The sequence below is a fragment of the Parus major genome, chromosome 1A (assembly GCF_001522545.3).
Source record: "Parus major isolate Abel chromosome 1A, Parus_major1.1, whole genome shotgun sequence".
Lineage (NCBI taxonomy): Eukaryota > Metazoa > Chordata > Aves > Passeriformes > Paridae > Parus > Parus major.
In genome coordinates this window covers 37,329,013-37,351,386 of record NC_031773.1, presented here as the reverse complement: position 1 = coordinate 37,351,386, position 22,374 = coordinate 37,329,013, and the positions used below count along the sequence as shown (strand labels likewise).

Below are 22,374 nucleotides of genomic sequence, written 5' to 3'. Positions count from 1 at the left end.
CTCCGGGGCTGCTCCTCTGGGCTCCCCTGGGGCTCCTCCCGGGCTCCCGCAGCTTCCCCGCGGGACAGCTGCTGCCGGCCAGCTCTGGCCAGGCAGCGAGGCACAGCTCCCTGTGGGGCTGGGAGCGCAGCACGGCTTCTTCACCTGTCCCCCCCGCCTTGCCCTCCACACCGGCAGCAGGAGCAGTGCCTGGAGGAAACTCTGCCTCTGTTGTAAACGGAGCCAGCTCTAGTATGACCGATGAAGCGTGGCAGAGAGCAGCAATCTCAAATTCATCGACAAAAGGAACGCTCTGGGTTTGTTTGAAGGCGGCAAGGACTACTTTTAAATATCTTATACTGAAAGCCTGCGAAAGGAGCTTGAGGCCCTGGGAAAGGCATAGTGCGCTTGGCTCGGCTGGTGAGCTGAAATCCATGCCGTCAGGAGACAGAAGTGTAACCCAAGGAGGGCTGGCCAGTGGCTCTGGCGGGACGGACCCGTGTGAGTGCGGGCAGGCACCCGGTGCACAGGGAGCGCTCCCGTACTGAGAGAGGAGACAGACCAGGGATACGCACCGGGCACCACAGGACAGCTCTGCTACAGAGAACAGGCACAGCAAAAAAAGTAATCCTCCATATCAAAAGTTGCCAAATCAGCGGTTCATAGCAGCACTGCACTTGGCTGAAATGGCGAAACTGGTTAACTCCTTATTGCTCAGTCCCTTTTCAGTATCATCTGTGTGTTGCTTCACTGTGTGACCAGAGTGCTCTGTAAGCTGTGAGGTCCTTGGAGTTCTCCCTTCAGCCCCTTCTCTGGTGCAGTACGCCGTGGCCGCTCGCATCTTTCTGGTCTCCTCAACCTTTTCTCCTCAGCTCTGCATAGCTTCTGCCCTATTTCCAAGCCACCATATATAATTATTTTCTGTGCAAGAGAGGGCTTTGAAATCTAATTACGTTCCCTGTTATCCCTGGAGATAGACATAAAAAAACCCAGAAGTCACTTTCTTCTTTTTGAGCAGTGTCTAAATTTCCCTTTGTGTGGGGAGTGGCACTCAGGATTGCTACATGCAGGCACTGAGTGCAAGAACTCCTTCATATTTTACCAACAAGTCACTACAAGCTTATCGACATGCCACAGCTGCTGGAAAGAGCAGCCTCTCCTCCATCTCCTCCTCTCCCCAGCGGTCGGTTTTCTCAGTTGCTCCTGAGTGTCATCCTGACCATCCAAACTCCCCTTTGGACACTCAGATCCCAGCCCTCACATTCTTCTTGTAGTTGCTGCCTATTTGCAGCCCCTCAGACCACCTCCTATCCTTCTGCTTGCTTCTTGCACTTTCCCCTTCTCTCTCCTGTTTCACCCTGCAGATCTCATCACTGGTTACTTCTTCCAGAGCTCACTGCTCCACAGTTCTGTCATTAGTTGAATTCTCTGCTGTCCACAATTCCTCACTCCGCAAGCGCAGCAGCCTCAACACTGCATGCTCTCCCTCAGCCTCTGTTCCTCACCTCCCACTCCCCTTTCCTCGCACAGCCTTATCCGGAGCTTTTTAGATCCCTAATGGTTTCAAAGACCCCATTAATCTTTTCCTGACCACTGGATCTTTTTTGCTTTTTTCACTGATAGTCTAATCTTTGCCCAGCAGGAATGTCTCTACCCAGCCAATGAGTTCCCACCTACTCTTGGTTATCTGTAAGGGTAAGTTTTTTACCACAAACTAAGCCCACTCCTAAGAGTCACCTGTTCCCACTCAATCCAGTTATTCCCCTCCTCAGGAGTCGGCACTATTTTTCATAGGCTCCATACCTCAAAACAGTTTCCAGAGTGAAAGGTCTTACACTTCTTATTTTTAACTCATCAAGGTGTTTGCAGGCATAATTCACTATTTCCTAGTTTTCCTTCGTCTCATTTTGAGTGTCTTACAATAAAGCAAACCAATAAGGGGTCCTAACGCTAGGGAATAAATAAATTGAGCATTGGATGTGGGTTTGTTGAAATTTGTAGCTTGTCCTCTCTCAAGTAACTTTGAACTTTAAACTTAAATATGTATTTAAAGCCTGTCATCTTGAAAGGTGCATCACTGAAATAAATTTTGTAACATAAAGTATCAACAAAATTTTAACAATAGGATGCATTCTTTATTTATGTACTTTAAACTATTTGCTTCCTTTGTAGTCTGTTTGGTTTCATACACACTCACTCTAAACTCCCTCCTCTGCTTACACTCACTGACACGTTACTGCCATTGATTGATTGTTGTTTGTGTTTGCTTTGGACACTTCCAGATGATTGCTACTAATAACCAGTACTAAATTCCTGAAATATCTGCCTGATTCCTTTTCCAAGGCAACTTCATTATGGTGTCATATGAAGCACAGTAGGCCCTAGAAATATTGTGCTGCAGGAGAAAAATAACCTCCAATTGAAGGGATAGCTCAAACAAAGCATTGTAAAAAGCCATCACACTAAATTCTGCATGCATCATCTACTGCATTTCAGCAAAGGCCAAGCTTCTTAGTCAGCTCTCTGAGGAGATCCCTCAGCCTTAATTATGATTCTTTTGGGGCATAGTTTTGTCCTCATTGGACTTTCCTACTGCGTGCAACTCATCACCTGAACAAGGTTAGATCAAAAGGATGAGGCGTAACAGTTTAACCAGGAAGTACACAGTAACAATCAAGAGGCCTAATTAATTTTTACTGACTTTGTATTGGTTTGTCAAAAAATCAAAATAATTCTTATGAGTTAGAGTGCTATTAATTAAAAAATCCAAAAAATCTAAAACCACAACAGCCCTGAAGGATTATGAATTGTAACCAGTACCAACAAGACACAGACTGACAGTGAGCCAGGAACCACTGGATTTGGTTTCTAATTATTCATTTGCCTGCTTACATTTGGAGATACAGAAAGGCAGGAACAGAATTGTCTTTGGTGCAGACAAAAAATCCTTTTAACAATGTTTTATACTTGTGAGCTAGATGCATAGAGGTCACAGAAGTACCTTGAGTTGGAAGGGACTCATAGGATCATTGCGTCCAACTCCCTGTTTCTCACAGAACTAAACCTAAAACTAAAGAACTAATCTAAATCTAATCTAAAGAACTAATCTTCTGAATCTAAAAATTTAGAACTAATTTAAAACTAAAGCAGGTGTACGGTCAGAAGCTGCTGTCTTTAAAAAGAATGAGTAGGCTCCATAGGTGCTGGAAACATCATAGAAAGGAGCAAAGGTGGCGTTATTCAGATAACTTGAGGTTATCTTATAAGGAAGTTTACACCTATGTTATTATTTCTGTCACATGTAGAGGCACAGCCAGCTCTTTATGGCCAAGGTGATAGACTGTATCTGAGATGGCACAGCAGTGGGGTAACCTGGCAGCCTCCCCACTAATGAAGGTGGCAGCAGGCCAGCTGCCCATTTAGGTAAGAACTCAGGACTCTCGAGGAGAACATGGCACAAAGGCCCTAGAAAACACCCAAGGCCTGCTTATATCCATAAGACTAGAGAGCTCTCTTATGAAGGAATACAAAGAGAGCAAAGCATCTCTATTTGTTCTCAAAAGGGCAGGTCTGGAGCTGGACTAATAAACCAGCCTATGGCCAAATCCAATGCCTCTGAGTTATGCTGCCTGGTATTCATAAGGCAAGGAAGTACAGGCATTCTGAAGGAGCATTTTAGTTCAACTGTGCTGCTCAACTATCTCCAGGTGGTATTGTCTCTTAGAAAATTTGTTCCAACACAAGTCCATGTCTACTTTATGTCTACCTACACTGAATTCCATCTGCTACTTTATCACTGCCACTCATTTTGGCAATTTGTTATTTTTCACTTTCTTGATTTGTTGTGTTTCTTTACAATTCTTTAATTTTGATGGATCCGTCATAGTGAAGAGCTCTGCTGCAAGATGCTCCCTAGGCTCCTTCATAATAGGGAAAAATGGTTTTTAAAAGTTCTCCTTTTGTATTGTGATCATATCCTGGCCCTCCTGATCTCCCTTCAGGGGAATTGCTTCTATGCCATTTGCAAATGGGTCCCCAAGCATACTTACAGCCTGCCTTACAGCATCCACCTTTTCCTCCCTTCTTTCCCAAGTGCTGTGAGGCTCATCAGCATCAACTTTTCCTCTACTTCCTTATACCTCGCTGATAAACATTTTAACTCTGTGTCTGTTTTTACCTATTCCTCAACAAGTTGCTCTAGGGCATACTCACCTGGTTCACTGTTCAAATCTGGCCCTCCAGAGTACCTGTTTGGATGAAAAAGAGGAACCACAGTTGCTCAATAAACTCTGTCAAAACTACCCTGGCTGAACCTCACCACAAATAGCAAGGAGGTAAGACAAGCCAAGTCATTGCTCCATACCCCCATGGTGCAGAACATGAGCAGCAGCAACAGACCCTCTGACAGAGCCAGACTGGGAACTGTGGCAGAAAACACTCTCATCACACCTTTGAAGTCATCTGCACAGAAACAGAATTCATTTCATAAAGCATGAGTGATAAAGCAGGTGGAGCAAGTATGTGACTGAAAAAGTTTGGATTGGGAGAAGAAAGATGAAGAATGCTGAGTGAATGAACTTCAAAGGGGATCCATATGGGAAGCAGTAGACAGGTGCACTAAATGGAAGAGTTCCATGGAAATGCAGGTAATAAGCAGTCGCAAAGTAAAGTCTGGAGCAGAAGGAAGAGCATGTGTGTTTGAAAATCAGACAGGTGAACGCAGTAAAGTCAACAGAGACTTTGGGGAGAGATACTGAAGAGGGTGAGATGGAGGGAGTGTTTCAGTGAAGAACATACAGGCATGAGTGTATATAACAAATGTTTGCTAAGCTCAGAACATGATGGTAACAAGTAAATGGACATTAGGCAAGAATTTGGATGTTGTCCTTAATTTCCTCAGCCATTAATACGTTATTATGTTCTCTATTTTATTTTCCAGCCCTTGAAAATTGCCATTTCAGAAAAGATCATGGTTCAGATAAACCTGAATTCAGAACCTTAATAAGGCTGGATAATTCGGTTGAATCTCTAGAAGAAATTATAAAGCTCTCAAGCAGCTTGCAACTCCTTTACAAAGGAGGCAGCTTTGAAGTGCCCAACCCCAAAAGGCACTTAATTTCCTTCAGAATTTAAGAATGAACTATGGGTTTTACTCTAAATCGAAAAATGAAGTATTTCTTCCATGGCAAAGGAGATCAAGATCATCCTACCCAATCCTGGTGGTAATTTTACCTCTAGGGAAGAATATCATTCCAGGATATATAAAAACCAATATCTTAAGGCTTAAGGACCCTTATCATTACACCAGTTTAAAATGTAGCTAATAAAATGAATTGTATTTCTAGGATTTAAGAATATCCTGAAGATTTCTTTTTCTTTGTAAGAAAAGAGAAAAGTGTTGTTCTAAAAATGTTTGCAAGCTATTTAGCTGCTCTCCCTTGTGGCAGAGAAAAACATGCAGTGTGATACTTAAACTATTTGGGACTTTATCCCTGAAATCTCTCCAGCACAGACAACCTTATTGAGATGCAAACATCTGACAGTCAGCATTTTTGTATTGGGCACTTAAGCCCAACCTCACTCACCACAACATAACTTCTGTTAATTTATAACAGACTATAAGGCAAACAAACCTTTTTGGCACAAAAAAACCCCAAAACAACCAAAACCAACAACAACAAAAAAAACCCAAAAAACCAAAACCAAAACAAAACCAAAAAAACCGAAAAATAAGCTCACAGTGGTTTTTATAGTAAAGAGATAAAAATCCAACAGTAGTGGTAGATGCAGCTAAAGCCTGGACATGTCAGCTCCTACACATAAGAAAAGTGGGCACAAGGGACGTGAAGCAGTACAAGCACATCTAATCCTTGCTAGCTTCTACAGATTGCCACGGAGAGAGGGCTCAGGGGACAGCTGGCATGACATCTCTCTGGGGTAACAGAGAACCAAGGGTGTCCTAAGAACTAAAACACATTGTTACATTTCTCAAGGTACACAGCATGCTGTAAGTAACAACTTTCTAATATGACTTTTTTGCTAATATTTGGCCAGCTGTGCTGCTCAAGGTGTGTAATTATGAGGGTGAAACACTGTTATTGTCACAGTTACACGATTCTCTCAAGAAAAGCTCTTCATTGGATAAATGGAAAAAATTTTCCTGTCAGGAAAGACAATAACTCATATGAGAAATCCTTTTTCTAGATTATATTTTCTAGAAATACAATTGAGTACTTGTCTAATTTAAAAGCTCTACAGATAAGAGTGCAGGTAAGAATTTTTTCTTCAGGAGAATGCTTACTCAAAACTTTTGTTAGGACCAACTTTACTAATTTTGTACTGCTGAGTAGTAAAGAGTAGCGTTAGTGCAGATCCATGTTTTTACCATCTATTTTTCTGCCTATTTACAACTTTCCAAACCAACACTGAACTAGCTGGTTTTGTTTGGGGATTTTCCCTTGGCCTGAAAGACAAGTTTTTGTCAGCAGTGATGAAACTGCACCTTAAATTCCACATATACGAATCAATACCAACCACCACACCAAAAACACCCCTAAATCCAAACCAGAGCAGAAATCAGATATGAGTTCAGTGAAAAGTCCAAGTAAATGAATGATCATCAGAAGGGCAGAGAAGGTTGGCAGGGTGAGATTGTGTCCACTGCTGTGAAAGAGAAGGGAGTGAGACTTACTTAAAGCACAAGTGGCTACATGGACTAATCCTGTTATTTACATTGTGCACAGAGCCTAGCAGCAGATATTTGGAGCTCCATTTTGCTAGATATTTTTTATCCCTATCACCTTTTTGAGTTTTTTTTTTTTTTTTCTGTAAAAAGAAACCAAAAACCCTTGCGAAGTTTATATTCTGAAGCACTACTGAATTTTATTAACTAGGTGGACAAATTTAGGACTGAAAAGAGTCTGAAAAAGGGAGAAGAGGTGACGGAAAGGTGATCACGTGCTCTCAGTTAGTTAAGCCAGGCTATACGGATTTCCTCCGACCGATATAAGCCTATATCTTGTCCTTAGCCAGGTGGAAGGGTGGCACCGATGCACTCCTTTCCCCAGCATACCACTTACAAAGCAGGATTAACCAAACCACAAATCTGTTGAAAGCCGTGATTTTCAAAAGTACCACGATCAGTTTTCGGGGCGCTACTAAGCCACAGTGAATTCGGGCAAACCAAAAGAAGCTTCAGTTTTGCGTGCAGATTTACCCATCTTATCACCTACTCAAGCTGTTCAACAGATAGCACGTGCTCCCACCGCGGTCCTTGCATTTTCGTTTTTCCTAACATTTAAGCCAGTCAGGTTTCCCCACCTACGGCTGTTATTATTTATAAACGAGACATCTGTCAAGTCTTTGCAGCGTGACTGGCGGAAACCCCTTGAATCCTGGCTTCGTCAGGCAAACACAGGATCTTTCCCAACCTTCCGCCCGCGGGAGTGACTTCCACCAGGCTAGCAGCAGCCTGCCCAGCACCGGCGCGGCCCAGAGGAAGTCATTCTGCTGCGGGAGTCACTGACCTCGGGCTCTTTCCCTCCGTGCCCCGACCCCGCTGTACAGCGCAGCGGCGGCACCACGCTTCGAGCCCGAGCCGGCTCTGCCGTCCCTGCTGCCAGCGGAGCGGCGGGCTGCCAGCGCCGGGCTCCGCACGGGCTGCTCGGCTCGGCTCGTCCCGGGGACAGCGCCGGGGGCAGCGCCGCTCCGCCCCGGGGCCGCGCCCGGCACCTGCCCCGCGGGAAGCGGCCGCACGTCGGGGCCCTTCAGCCGAGGCTTTGCGGCAGGTGCGGGCGGGTTTGGCGAAGCCCCCGCGGAGGGGAGTGACACCAGACCGCCTTCTCCGGCCCCTCCTGGCGGGGCTCCGACAGCCCCCGCCCGCCGTTCGTTAAAGCCGCCGGGGAAGCGGAGCGCGGCCGGGGCCAGCAGAGTCCCGGCCCGTTCATCCCCGCTCCGCTGCTGCCGCGGCGCCCCTCGCCCTCTCCAGCCCTCGCCGCCGCTGCTCGGGAGCGCCGAGGTCCGTGTCCGCTCCCGCGCCGGCGCTGCCCGGGGCAGGTGCCAGGGCACTGGCGGTGGGGTCGCGGCCCGCACCGGGCCGGGCGGGGCCTCCCCGCCCTCACCCCATTGTCGAGGCTATCTCGGCAGTTTCCGCCCTGGCTTCGGCTGTGTCCGCGCCGCGATGGGGAAAGGGGAGGGAGCTGGGGAAGGCTCGGGGCCGCGGCGCTCCTTCCGGGACGGCGGGAGGCGGTGCCGCTCACCTGGTGCCGCCGGCGCTGTGCAGCGCCCGAGCCGCGGCCCCGCCGGGCGGGAGGTGAGCGCCGGCCGCGCTCGCCCCGCCCTGCTGCGAGCGGGAACGCGGCTCCCTGGGCAGGCGAGCTGGTGGCGGGGGGATGGCACCGGCTTCGGGGGGATAGCACCCGATGGCCCGGGGCGAGGGACGGCGCTGCGCGGCCGTCGTGGCCGCAGCGGGCGGGCGGAGGAGGAGGAGGCGGCTGCCGCCGGGCGGCCCCGCGCTGAGGGGAGCTCCGGGGAGCGAGGGGCGCCGTGCCGGGGCCGGGCGGTGCGGTCCGAGCCGTGGGAGCCGAGCTTGCGATGGCGGGCGGTGATGGAGACCCGTCCCCTGGGGCCGGGGGCTTCCCGGGGAGTTCGCGGGGCGGCGGGACGGGGATGGGCAGCGCGGCGGGTCGGCTCACGTCCCCCCCCCTCCTTTGTTTCTCTCCAGGGTGTTTGTTGTTCTCCGAGCCTCTCTCCCCGCCCCCGTCTCTCCCGCCCGACCCGCCGGGACCTCTCCTCTCCGGGCGGCAGCAGAGCCGCCTCGGGGCGGGCGGCGGTAAGCGGTGCTGGTGGGGCGCTCTCGCCGTCCAGCCCGCCGGGAACATGGCGACCGGCGGCTACCGCAGCGCCGGGGGCAGCACCACGGACTTTCTGGAGGAATGGAAAGCCAAGCGGGAGAAGATGCGGGCGAAGCAGGCACCGCCGGCCCCGGGCGCACCGGGCGGGGGGGAGCCCCGTCCTGCGGGGGGCGGCCCCTCGGCCGAGCTGAACAACAACAGCACCAGCCTGCCCCCCGAGCGCGCTGTGCCCCCTGCCGGCGGGGCGCTGAACTGCCTCGGCCTCGCCAGCGCCAGCCTGGGCCGCGGCGCCCCCGCCAAGGAGCCGCCGGCGGCACTCGCCGGGAGCCGCGGGGCCGAGCCCGCCGCCGCACCGGGCTCCCCCGAGGGCGAGGAGAAGCTGGCCGCCAAGGGAAAGAGCTCGGGCCCCAGCTCCAGGAAGGGGAAGGGGCAGATCGAGAAGAGGAAGCTGAGGGAGAAGAGGAGGTCGACAGGTGTGGTGAACATCCCGGCCGCCGAGGTGAGCGGGGACGGGGGCGCGGCCGCCGAGGGGGCGAAGCGCTCTCCCCGCACTGCGGGCGGCAGCGGACGGGCCGCGCGGGGATCGCGGCAGGGCGGCATCCCAAGCGACCGACAGAGGAGGTGTCATTTATCCTAAATAAGTTAGACCTGTCATAACTTGCGGCTTTTTCCTTTTTTTTTTTTTTTTTTTTTTTTTAAGTAGCTTCTTGTCGACAGAGTAAGCTCGAAGCTTTTGGAGCTGAGACACATGTCTGTTACAATATGGTCAAAACAGTAGTAATGAGAGAAAATTGATTTATCAGCTTGGAATAGATGTTCAGGTGTAAATATTATTCAGTTTGGAACACAAAAGAATTTCCTGCACTGGAAAAAATGTAGTGGTTTACAGAGCATTTTTTTGAGGCAGAGGAAGATATTTTTATCAGCCAACACAACTGTCCTCTGTGGTTTGCTACTAGTATAAAAATCTGGCACTGATTTGTAATACTCCTAGAGGAATTCAGAAGAATGATAACTAAGCTTTTAGCTTGTTTTGCAGTTAAGAAGAAAGGCCACAGGAAACTTTGAGCAGAGTTGGATTTCTGTCTACAGTTTTGCACTAGTATTGGTGATCACCATATTTTTGTAGAAAAAAAACTTGTATTTCTTTTGGATAATATTATTGGTTATCAAAGTAACTAGAGACAATTGAAGATCTTTGTTTCTGAAGCAGCAGGAGAAGGTTACATTGTGTTCTTCACACCTGAAGTTACTAACCTTTACTTCTGACATCCTAGGCAGTTTCACAGCACACTCTTTCATGTGAGGTGGTCTTAGAAGGCTGAGAAATGAGTTTCAGGAAGAATAGAAATCTTTATAACTGTGGGTTTTGAGAACAATTACTTGCAAACTCTTTAGTTTGAAGTAAAGGGTTTTGGCGTAGGTCTTCAGTATCATTGTTTTGTAAAGTGGTGAATACAAGTGAGTTCTTTTTAGGGTTTTTTTTTCAGAATGTGCAAGCCTCATAGACTGCACCTTGTTTGTTTTACATGGACTTCCCCCTAAATTACCTGCCTTTTGTGCCTTTTATAGGAACCTTAAAATGTTGCATCTTTACCTCTCTAATTGAACTCCTCCTAGCCCAGCCAGTAATGGTTTTGCACATTGCAGCAGGGGTTGTATGACGTGATGTTTTAGGGGTCTCTGTTGTGTACTCTCTCTCTAGTTGTACTCTCTTTGGTTGCTTGGTTTTGAGCGGTGGGTTTCTTTTTGCTCTTTGAGGCTAATGTCCTAGTTCTTTGAACTAGTTTTTTGAACTACTGTTCCTGTGGTAGTTTTTGGGTGGTGTGGTTTGGGGTTTGCTTGTTTGGTGGTGGTTGAGGTTTCTGTTTGTTTTGTTGAAGTATTACTCAAAATAAGTCTTGCTTTCCAGGAAAACACATTCCTTGCTCAGCAGCCATTAGAATCCTGTTTTTGAATTTGCTGCATTTTTAAGGATATCTCTGTTTATTAAGGGCAACATATTTAGGCATTGAGAAACAAGTTCTCACCTGCTCCCTAAACTTTCCTGAGTGTCACCACGTGTTGGCACCTCTTGGAAACTGCTTGTACCTTTATGCTAATTGCTTCTATAACTAGCAATTAAGCATTTCATCACGTTTTTAGGGTCAAATTTTAATAACTGTAGATAACAGTTGTACAAGGTGTCATTGTGGAAGCTTGCTACTAGTAAGTGTTGCATTTTTTTACCAGCATATACTTATGCAGAGCTATCTCTTCTCAGTATTTAACCTTTCTTAAATGTTTTTATTCATTGCTGCATGCATTCCTAAGAATTGTTTAGCTAGGGAACACTAGACCATTCCTGGTAGTGAACAGTTTCAAAAACAGTCTCCAGTGTCAAATGTGAGTACCTACTTACCGGTTAATGCTTTGCAGACTGTTTACTTGTCATGTCTTTCATACAACTACAGAGAGGCATGAGAAAATGTTTTCAAGTATTGATTCAACCTGGTCAGCTGAAGTTCTCAGACAAAAGAAGGCTGTGATGTAGATGATGGCTTGTTGGAGTACACTCCAGTTTCTTGCTGTCTTTCTCACCAGGTGCTAGGCATAGCTTTACTGTGCAGTACGTAGTGACTTGGTAGTAGTACACACTGAGTTTTACCACTTATAGCTCTTCATGGTGTATGTTTAAAAGTTATTTCTCAGGAGATGTTATTTTAGAGCTTTCCTCGGTGTTTCATTGTCTTGCTTTTCAAGAAAATAATTTTTGTCTCCAAAGTAGGCATTTTATGCTGAATATCTCCCTCTGATGATTATCATGCCACTGTGGTGGAGACCAGTAAGATCCTCTGAAACTGAAATAGGTACCTATTGAAAAAAATGCACTCCAAGAAGATACAAAGTGCCTAAAAGCTTTTCTGCCCAAAATTTAATACAAAAATAGGTTTTGCCCCAAAGAATTAGGATTTAATTTCATTTGCAATGCAGCTGGAGAATTTATTGATAGGATAGATGGGAGAATACGAAGAGTTTGTGTTCTCTCAGTTATCTTGAAACAGGCATGAAAAATGTTAGAAGATTACTCATTAATGATTAATTTCTCTCCTGTTCAATGGGAAAGTAATAGGGCCAGTTCTTGAAGAGTTTTGTCTCTTCAGTGTATTTTGTATAAACGTTGATAAAGGGTAGAAACTACAGTGGAAGCTGTGAAAACAGATGGTGACAGGTTGGCAGTTTACAATGCTTTGTATTTAGAGACCACCTTGATAAAAGTAAGGGCTGGTTTTTACCTTCTCAGCTCTAGTGCTTATCTGAGTAATGGTGACTTTTGAAAATGGCTTTGGAAACACAATGTTTTTCTTTTCAGCAATTGTGAAGTAGTTTCTTGAGAGCTGGATTTGCTCTAAATAGTAAGTGCTATGGGATTTGGGTTTTGTTGATTCATAACAATTCTTCAGGTTGTAAAAGGTAACTGAATTATATGCAATTATCATTACTATGTATGCTTCCTTCCTTAAATATTAGATTTTATAACCATTTTTAGTTATGTTTAGAATGTGTTTCTCTGTTTGCAGGTGCTCAGTTGATGCAGGTGTTGTGTTTACTTGCAGCTTTTTTCTCATATACAGTTGTGCTAGTGCCTATTTAAGAAACACAGAGTTCCCATTATTCACTCACAGTTCTTTGTGAGGATCCATATATAGGGTGAGACTTAGGTTTTGCATGGTTATAATAATTATGTCTGGCTCCAATCAGATCAAACTGCACTGGTGAAACTGCAGCTTTAGTTCCTGTAACTTTACATTTGAGGATTATGCAGGTATAGCTGTGTAAGTTTTTTTTTTTTTCCCCTGAACTCCAGAAAAGAGAATAACAAGTATTTTTGTGGTTACCTTTTTTAAAAAGGTATATGTGTATTCAAAATCTTGGCTCATTTAGGAAGGACAGTTATCTAGCTGGGTTTTATGTATTGTGTGCAGTATAGATAAAGTTTACATTTTTACTTAACCAGATGGAAGTCCTCTAAGTTGGGAAGTGTTCTTTTGTTAATAACAGGGTGATGAATGATTTTACAAGGTGTAAGGAACACTGCTCTGTGTATTTTGTACCTGAGGCTGCCAGACCCGAAACACAACAGTCTCCTGACCTGTTTGTGGGAAATACTGGAGTGAAAGGTGGAAGTGATTCAAATATGGACTCTGCAAAAGATGTTCAGCCAGTCTGTGCTCATCTCTTGTCTTATGAACAGCAGTAAGGATATAACTTCTTGCAACCTCACTGATGGTTTCCTGTCAGGAGTCTGCCTGTGTGTTCAGAAGGCACTGCATACGTGGTGCTTGGTAGTGTCCTACTGAACAACAGCCTTGGGAGTAGGCAGAGCAGGGGGTGCTTTCTGTGGGGAAAGAGTTCCTGCTATTAGAGAAGTCCAGTGTGCTCAGCTGAGGAGACTACGTGCTACATGTATCAGGCACGGCAATTAATCTGTGTGTTGTAAAGGAATTGAAATCCTTCTCTGAATGGCTGGAAACTAGAGAGAGGAGTGGAATCCTGTACTAGCTGTTGAGCTCTTTTGATTAGAAATTTGCCTTCAGCATTATCTTTCTTAGTGATTCCATACCTGAGGATTAAAGTGCCTTCATGTTATATCTTGAGATTAATGAGGTAGTGTCTTTCCATTGTCTAACATCTGTTGTATTGTAAAACAACTTGTTTCTTTTTGTACGTGTTGGGGGAAAAAAGAGCCTGAATAAGTGGTTGTTCAAAGTACTAGAAAAAAACCCTGCACAATACCCGTGCCATTCATGCAGATGTAGTAGTGTTATAATGGAAGTCTGAAATACATTTATTTGACCTGGATAACCATTCATGATAGGTTAGACCATTCTCCTGATGGCTTTGTCTAGTGAACACCTCTTACTAGGATTACATTTATGGTTCTTCCTTCACATGTGGCAGGGTGAATACAAGCATTTTCAGGTTCCATAAAAGAATTGTATTGAGATTGTGTTCAGTTTGTTTTGCTATTAATACCTTTGTGAACTCTGTGAATTTTACCAAGTCTCTTGACAATACCTGTTCAAAAGGCATCTTTTCTTCTTTCCATCTTCTTTTAGCACATGGTAAGCTCATCTTTATTTTTTTTTTTAAGCTTTATTTTGTTTAAGAGTATGCTTTAATATCCTGACATAGCTAAGTACTGGAAGTTATTTGGCCAAAAAATCAATCACAACTAAGTTTTTAATAAACTTAAAAGTCTGGAAAACTTTCAATCCCAGAATCCATGTAGCAGCTTCTAAATCACTGTGAGTGTACCTCCCAAGCCTGGTGTGCCCATCCTGTTGCTTATCACTGGCAAGCCTGGGGGAAAACCAGGTTTGCCTGTGATAAGCAATGGAACTGCATGGCAAAATTTGATGGGATGGATGCTCATGAGGTCCTTCAGTCATCCCCAGGAGATGCTGGCTACAATGAACTGCACTTGAAACATTCCTACACCGATGCACACAGCAAGAGGAGCTTTTGTAGTCCCAGAGATGTGACATCAGGGCCACAAGTGAAACTTGGTGGGATGAGTCCTGTGACTGCTGTGTTACAATGGACAATTACAGGCTCCTCAGGAGAGATAGGCAAGGAAGGTGATGTAGGTAATAGAGGGGCTGGAATGTATGGAGCTTGGAATTAGCAATGGCACAGTTAGAGCTACTAAGGCTTAAGGGACAAACTTCATTGTGGAAATCTTCTGTAGGCAGCCCAGCCGGGACAGCACTGATGAGTTACCCTTTAGGAGCTAAAGGATATCTATAAATCAGCCACCCTTGTTCTTATGGGGGGACCTCAGTTTGCCAAATGTTAACTGGGAGCACCACACAGCTGGTACAAACAGGTTCAGAAGATTTTTAGAGTACCTGGATGATAACTTCTTGAGATAGATGTTAAAGGAGTTGACTAGGAAAGGTGCCCTTCTTGATTTGTTGCCTTCCTCAGAGAGGGCTTGCGAGTGGAGTGGAGTGACTGGTGGCTATCTTGGCCATAGTGACCGTGAAGTTTAAAATGGACATGAGGAGAGCAGACTTCAGGCTGCTCAGGGAGCTGCTGGTGGGTAAGGTCCCTTGAGAAGGTTCTTTTGGAGGTGCTGTGGTCTATCAGTGCTGGTACTTAAGTACCACCTTCTAAGAGTACAGGAGCAGGTAATTTGGAAATATTGGAAGTCAAGCATGTGAAACAAAAGGCTGACTTGTCTGAGCATGGATCTTCTGCAGCTAAGGCAAAAAGGAAGGTGTATGTCCAGTGGAAGCAATGTTCATCGATATGGGAGGATCGTAAAGATGCTGTTTCACCTCTGTGAGGAGAAAATTTGTGTAGCTAAATCTCAGTCAGAATTGAAGCTGGCCAGAACTGTGGGAGACAGTCAAAAGGGCTATTAAAAATATGTTAATAGCAAAAGTCAGTGCAGAAATAATATATGTGATGAGGATGGTCACCTCACAAACTGGAATGTAGACAGAGCAGAGACATTTAATGGTATCTTCACTTCAGTCTTTGACACTGGTGGTGGTCTCTTGGAGTCCCAGTACCCTGAGCTGGAGAACCATGACTGTGAGAATGGTAAACTCCCAGTGAACCCCAATCTTGTACAGGATTTCCTTCTTCAGCTGAATCCCTCAAAATCTATCAGACCTGATGGAGTTCATCCAAGGCATCAAGAGCTGGCTGATGTCATCACGAGACCTCTCTTGATGATTCTTGAATGATCTCGGGAATCTCAAAAGGTCCAAATCATCTGGAACTTGACAAATGCCCCAGTTTTCCAGAAGGACCAGAAAGATGCCCCTGATAACCACAGGTCTCAGTCTCACTTCAGTTCCTGGTAAAATTATGGAGAGGCTTATGTTGGGAGTTATTGAGAAACACCTGACGGACAATGCAGGCATTGATCACAGCACAGGTTCATGTGGGACAAGTCCTGCTTGTCAAACTTAATTTCCTTTTTTGACAAGGCGACTCCCCAGTTGATCAGTGGATGCCAGTTGCGATCTTTTTGGATTTCGGTAAAGCTTTCCATGATGTCTGTCACAGGATCCTCTGGACAAAAGGTCCAGCACACAGCTGGATAAACATGTCACGCAGTGGGTGAGCAGCTGTGAGCAAAGGGTTATGTGGGTTAGGCTGGTGACCTGTCACTAGTGAGGCTCTGCAGGGCTCTGTCCTTGGCCCTGTGCTCTTCAGCATCTTCCTAAATGACTTGGACACAGGGCTTGAAGGAATGCTAAGTCAGTTTGCTGATGGCACTGAGTTAGGAGGAGCTGTTGATTACCGTGAAGGCAGAAGGACTTTGACAAATATAGGGGCTGGGCAATCACCAACCCTATGAAGTTTGAAAATTACAAGTGCTGGATTCTGCATGTGGGGTGGGACAGCCTTGGATGTACAGACAGACTGGGGCATGTAACACTGGAGAGCAGCCCTGTGGAAAAGGACCTGGGAATCCTGGTCAAGGGCAAGTCAGAAGAGCCACTGTTGGTTAGTTCCATACAAATTTGTACTGAGTTCTTAAAACTATATCTAGTTTTACACATTCATTACATATATGTAAACTCATGTGTAGTTTGCTCTGCAACTTTTTTTCCCTCCAAGTTGGAGTTATGTATTTAAAGAATTTCAATTGAAAGACTAAGTGGATGACTTATTTTCTGTGCTACACAAGGTCATGGGAAATGAAAATAAAAACCACAACCCTGATGTTTTATTTCAGGATTTTACTGTATTTGATCTGCTTGCATGTTGCTATGAAGAACTGAGTGGAACATTTAGGTCTCTTAGGTCTCTCCATTCAACTCTGTAATAACCACATGTAACAACCATGTAATAATCACATCATCTTAGATGAAGCTGTTTTTGATACAAAATAAAAGAACATCATCCTGACTTAAGGTAAGCTTAAAAAAAGAAATTAACAAAAAAAAAACCCCAAAACTTCAGAGAAACAAAAATACCTTGCCATCTGCAATTTCTACCGATCTTAACTCTCAACAGGTACTCACCTTCAAACAAAAATACAAAAAGCCAAAACGAATCAACCCCAGAAAACCAACCATCCAAACAAAAAATGGTGCTAGGTATGGGTTTCATACAGTGTTTTATGCAACATTTCATTGATTTTCTTGATCTGAAACCTAAGTAAGTGAATCTCTTAAGTCAGAAGTTTTTTAGTAGATGAGAGTCTTGTGGAAATGTAGTCCAGGGCAGTGCTAGGTATTTTCTTTGTGTGGGTATTGAATCTAAGTGTAATTAAGGTTGAAAGGAACCCCAGGGTGTCTTTAATTCAACCTTGTTGCATCCGGTCAGACCTTGAAAATCTCCAAGGATGAAGTCTTCACAGCTTCTTTGGGCAATGTTACCAGGACATGACTGTCCTTGAGATGAAAGTGTTTTCCTTTCTTTCAGTCTGTCCTTCAGGTTTACATCCATTGTCTCCTGCTGTGCACTGCTGCAAACAGCTTAGGTCTATACTTGGTGTCTGCCTAGGACAGTTGGAAAAAAGATGGATTTGGTGTTCTGGAAGAGCAACAATCTAGACAGTCTTTAGCTGGCAGAAATAGGTGGTATAACAAGATTCCTTATTAGCTATTTCAAAAGAGCTCTAGGATCTCTTAGTCTGCTCTTAGAACAAATTTAATCTGAATACTTCCAAGATGCAATGAGCAGAGTGATCAGTGATACAAAGTATCATTTCAATTTCTTCCATACACTTTGTCTTTGCAGGTTGAGCTAGGAGTTATTATTAATATTTATCAATGAAGCAGTGCTTTGCCCAGCCAGAACTCTGCCAGTGCCTTATTAACCTTAGTTTTTTGAAGTTTGGCAGGAGTTGTGCTTGTAGTCTGTGTCCCAGACTGTTACTCAGAGATTGAGATGGAGTGTGTGTAGTTTTTATTTGTGGTGATGAGGCTTATTAACTTTTATAGACTAAATCAAATCTGAAATAGGACCATGACTTCATATTTTCAGCAAGCCTGATATGAAAAGTCATATTGATCTCTGGTCAGAAAACAGTACTTAGCAGTACCTTACTCACACCTCTGTTAACTGATCAACTCTCCTCATTTTGTCTTGTATAATACGCATTCTTCACAATGTAGAACCCAGCAAAGATTCCATGCACATGACTGCTCTGTTCTTTGTACTGGTTTAGTAACTATTATCTTTTCACAGTTACTATTTAATGATTTTTTCCTGAAGCTGGTAGCTGCTACAGGTGCCTCTAGAACACAAAGTCAAAAGCTTATCTTTGTTTGTAGTTTGTTTCCTTCTGAGGAGTAGTTTTGAGTAAGATGTGTTTTGAGTAAAGATCTAGGTATTTTGAAATGTGGAAATTGAAGTGGAGCATGGAAGTACTTGGTCCTGTAGAAAATTATATTTTTGACCTGTGCTAAATGAGTTGTTTAACTTCTGTCTTTGAGACAGCCATACTTAAGGTTACCATTTTTTCCTTCCTATAAAAGATCTGAGGTGCTTTTGTAAAAAGTTCTCTTTAAATTAATGCACCAACTCCAAGATGAAAGATTTTATGTGTGGGTCTATAATGTGGTACTTCAAAGGACAATTGTATGACATTGTCATTTCAATTAGACAAAAGCTAAAAATGTCTGCAAAATGCTTAGAAATGCTGAAAGATTTAAAAACTGAATATAGAGCCATTTGATAGAGCTGTCCTTTGGTTTTATTCAGTTAGAAAAATTGAGATGGTCCACGTTTTGTTGTTTTTTTTTTCACATTTTAAATTGCATTAATTTATGCTGTATTATGGTGGGAAGAGGTGTTTGGAGCTTAAATTATTAGTTAATGATTTGTCATTAACTAATATTGTCATTTGTTTTTAAAGATGTTTGAGCTAGAAAATGGTCACATTTCTTTCACAAAGGTAGTAAAGACTGTAGTAATCTCAAAAATGTGGTAGTTTTCAGATTTGGAGTTCTGCAACCAAATGTTTAAGAAGCATATATTTGGTGTGTTAAGTACTCTGATAAAGCATTCCAATGAAGTATATTGGAACTGGGCACTTTGAGCATTCTTATCAATTAAATTAGGGACCTGCACTTGACAACCAAATATTTAGGTACCTGCATTCAGACACTCCTGAATGGCATAACTAGAATTTTGTTGGTCCTAACACATCTGTCAAAGAATTTCCCATTCAGCCTATTTCTCTACTCTTTTGATCCATTACTAATAGAATTGAAAAAGGACAAAGTCTGTAGTACTTCTTAATGGCTAGAAAGACATAGAAACACTAAAGGTAATTTTGTGAAAATAGAAATAAGACAAAAATTAACAAAACTTGTACAGTGAGTGTACATAAACCTACCTTGTATTCTCTTGAAGATGATGTGCATTGTAATTACCTTGTATGAAATACTGCACCTCAGGCAGGTGACTTCTACAGCAAAATACAGGAGCTATTTTTAGCCTGAGGCAGAAACTGAGGAGCATCGCCTTATCTGACAATCTTCTTTAGTCTAAAACATAAATAGGTGTTTTAATATATCCCATTTCATTTTTAAAAAATGGAGCTTGTCAGATGTCAAATCAGTTTTTGTCAAAGATACCCAGAGGCTATTTGAATGCAGGTGTTGCTAAGCAGCTCAATACAAAAAATACACTTCTTATAGCATATTACATTTTTTATGAGATACAAGAATATTTCAGAATCAAACCAAGAATTTGGAAACGGGAATATTGTGGTCTATTTATTTAGAATGATCTGGAGGTTGTTTGCATGTTTTTATGTTCTGAAGCTTTCATCACTTACTGCTGGCCTGAGCAGAGACCGGAAAATGAGATCTGAAGCCTGGATTACCTACATTGTACAAGTTATCAGTTAATATCTATTCCATTGTGATGAGTGTAAGCATCCCTACAGCTCTGTATTTAGGTGCTGCAGTTTATTAATTGAGGTTGAGAATAGCTGTTCTGTATTGAGATCGGCCTTGGATCAATGTGGAAGGACCTGGCTGGTGCTCGTGCACTGCTTAACTTATGGTTAATAAATCATGCTGACCTTACCTGACTCCATCTGGAAATAATGCAAAATGTGGATGTGCATGGGATACAGTGATGTTCAAGCTGACTCTCAGACCTTTGGATGTCAGTGTTGCTTCCCACTTCTAAGAGTGCTTAGTGGGCTTGCCACTACATTGCATAAATACAGTTGTTTTAAATCAGTGCAGATTGTGCAATGGTGCATGTGCTTGAGGTCTATCAGATCTCAGTTTGGAAGGAGCAATGTTAAAAAGAACAGCTTTTGTACCACTTTGGCAGAATGGAATGGTTTCTGTCCCTTTAAAATAAACCTGTAATAATCTTTCTTTAAATATGCTTGGGGATTTTTAGCCTGAGGCAGTAAGTGAGGAGCAATTTAGAAGATTTACTGAAGTCACAGTAAATAACAAAAAAAGGCTAAAACGAAGGATAAATTCAAGATGTGTCTATCCTGTAATGTTACAGAACTTCCACAAAGATGACAAATGTCCTGATATTCTAAAAAATAGATGATAAGGAAAGATAGCTAACTACAGATACAGTTTAGAAGAGACAATTTTGTTGGTGTGTCTGGGGAGAATTGATGATCATGATAAATAAAAAGCAGGCCACTAAACAGAGGTGATTTTCTATTGTGCTGTTGATTGGTTTGTTTTCATCTTAATTTTGTTTTAATTATTTGGTCTCTTGAATGCATTTCATATCCAGTGCTTGCATATGAGGTGGTATTTATAAAACCCTTTGCATTTCTTCATAATCTGGGGACTGAGATAAACTTTTTTGATGAATACTGGGAAAAGCCAGTAAGGGTTGCATAAGTTCTAAATCTGCAGTGACTGTATGGCTGGATTCTCTCTTCATTTTCCACAACACTGCCAAATGAGTATGGGATAGACAAAACTTGTATTGGAAAAAAGAGGTGAGCGCATGACAAAGAGAAAGTAGAGCAGCAGGATTTGAGTGTCAGAAGGGAGAAAGAAAAGTATGTTCCAGCCCTTCCAAAGAGGACTATAATGTCTTCTGTCTGCTCCTTTTTTGTTTTACATATAGAGAAAGTTTGTTTGAAAACAAAGGTTTTGCAGTTTACTTGCTTTGTAGTTATGGAAATACATTCCTTGAAATATTTTACAGTTGAGAAAATCGTGAATTTTCTAGTCAGTGTTTTCATGCGTTAGCAGCTACTGATACGAGTTGATTTGAAAGGTGCAACTGTAACTGAAAATGAAAATTTCTTAAGAACAAATGAAATCACTTTATTTTCTCGCTTTTTTGCTTCTAAGAACTTGACTAAGTTTTGACTTAACAACTTGGCTAAAATTTTAGGTGGCATACATCATGTCTGTAAGAGGACATTCCCTTTATCAGTGGTAGCCACAGGTTTTATTTAACAAGAACAGTCTCAGAATGGCATGTTAGGTCATGCCTTAACTGTATGACAAACAAAATGCCTGAAGCAGATAGAGATAACAGAAAATGGGGACTGTATTCTAGCAAAGAGACACTGGCTCATGAAGCAATCATGTTCATCCCTGGTATTCCAACCCTTTCTTTTCTTTCTTCCCTCAAAATTCTGGCACTGCCAGATACTGGCAGTAGTGTACTCCAGCAATTAAGAGGGGAAAGGATGTGAAGCCTATATGCCTGATAAATTCATTTAAGGTAAAAACGTGTTATACCAATACAACATTTCTTATTGATCACTGAGAGCATTTAATTTGTAGCAAATCTGTTTCCCAAAGTACAACAATAAAAAACCTCACTAAAAGTGCACCCATTTAAAGCATAGTGACAATCTTCACAAGTCCTTTTGTGTGAGTGTATAATGAAGGAAAGTAGGATGGTGGATAAAAGCTAGAATAATCTTTTAGAGTTCAGTTTTAAAACTTCATCTTAAAGATGAAAAAAGGGTAGAGGTATTTGAGCCTTTGTTTGTTTGGCTTCATTTAGAGCACAGGTTGATCTTCTATTTTGCAAAATACCTGGTTGTTTTATTTCTGGTTTGTTTTGTAGCCTTATCCTCCATTTTTCTTAGTCATTTGTCTCTGACTAATTTTTTTAATAGCCAGTTATGTACCATGTCCACTTCTGTAATCAATATATGATTTATTGTTATTCATTCTCTAGTTTAGTATCCAGTCTAATTAAATGAGACTGACTGTTTTCATTAGTTGTGGTAGCTGTTTAATTCTTAATTTCACCATGGCTGTTTAATTTCTTAATTTCATATATAACTTGGGTATATACTTCTTATCTTATTTATTTCTTCATGTTTTTATTCTTGGTAGAAGTTTGTAATGTTTATGCAAAGGTCTGTGCTTGTGGGGAAATTTTTTATTAAATTATCTTTTGAAGTTTTAATGGATTGGTGTTTTTTAAAGATTCTGTGCTGAGAACTTTAAAATAAAACATCCTTTCAGGCTGTGAATGCACATTGCATGCCTTGGACTTTTTTTTGTGTCTCCAGGTATGTCTGAGGTAGAGCAAAGGTCAAATGTTAACCACCTCCTCAAGTTACGTT

General features: G+C 43.1%; 1 protein-coding gene and 1 long non-coding RNA gene across 2 annotated transcripts in view; one reads left to right on the top strand and one right to left on the bottom strand.

Annotated features, from left to right (window-relative positions):
* The window catches only part of LOC107204394, an 11,495-nt gene extending 3,591 nt beyond the window's left edge, over window positions 1–7,904 (bottom strand). The window contains exons 1-2 of the long non-coding RNA XR_004497598.1: window positions 4,343–7,904; window positions 4,192–4,226 (exon numbers count right to left, since the gene is read on the bottom strand). This is a non-coding gene — a long non-coding RNA (uncharacterized LOC107204394). The remainder of the gene's footprint in view (window positions 1–4,191; window positions 4,227–4,342) is intronic.
* Window positions 7,905–8,184: 280 nt separating this feature from the next.
* Window positions 8,185–22,374, top strand: part of PAWR (pro-apoptotic WT1 regulator) — a 67,645-nt gene continuing 53,455 nt past the window's right edge. Inside the window, exons 1-2 of the mRNA XM_015627399.2 lie at window positions 8,185–8,290; window positions 8,702–9,330. Coding sequence (XP_015482885.1) covers window positions 8,857–9,330 — 474 coding nt within the window. The 5' untranslated portion in view covers window positions 8,185–8,290; window positions 8,702–8,856. The remainder of the gene's footprint in view (window positions 8,291–8,701; window positions 9,331–22,374) is intronic.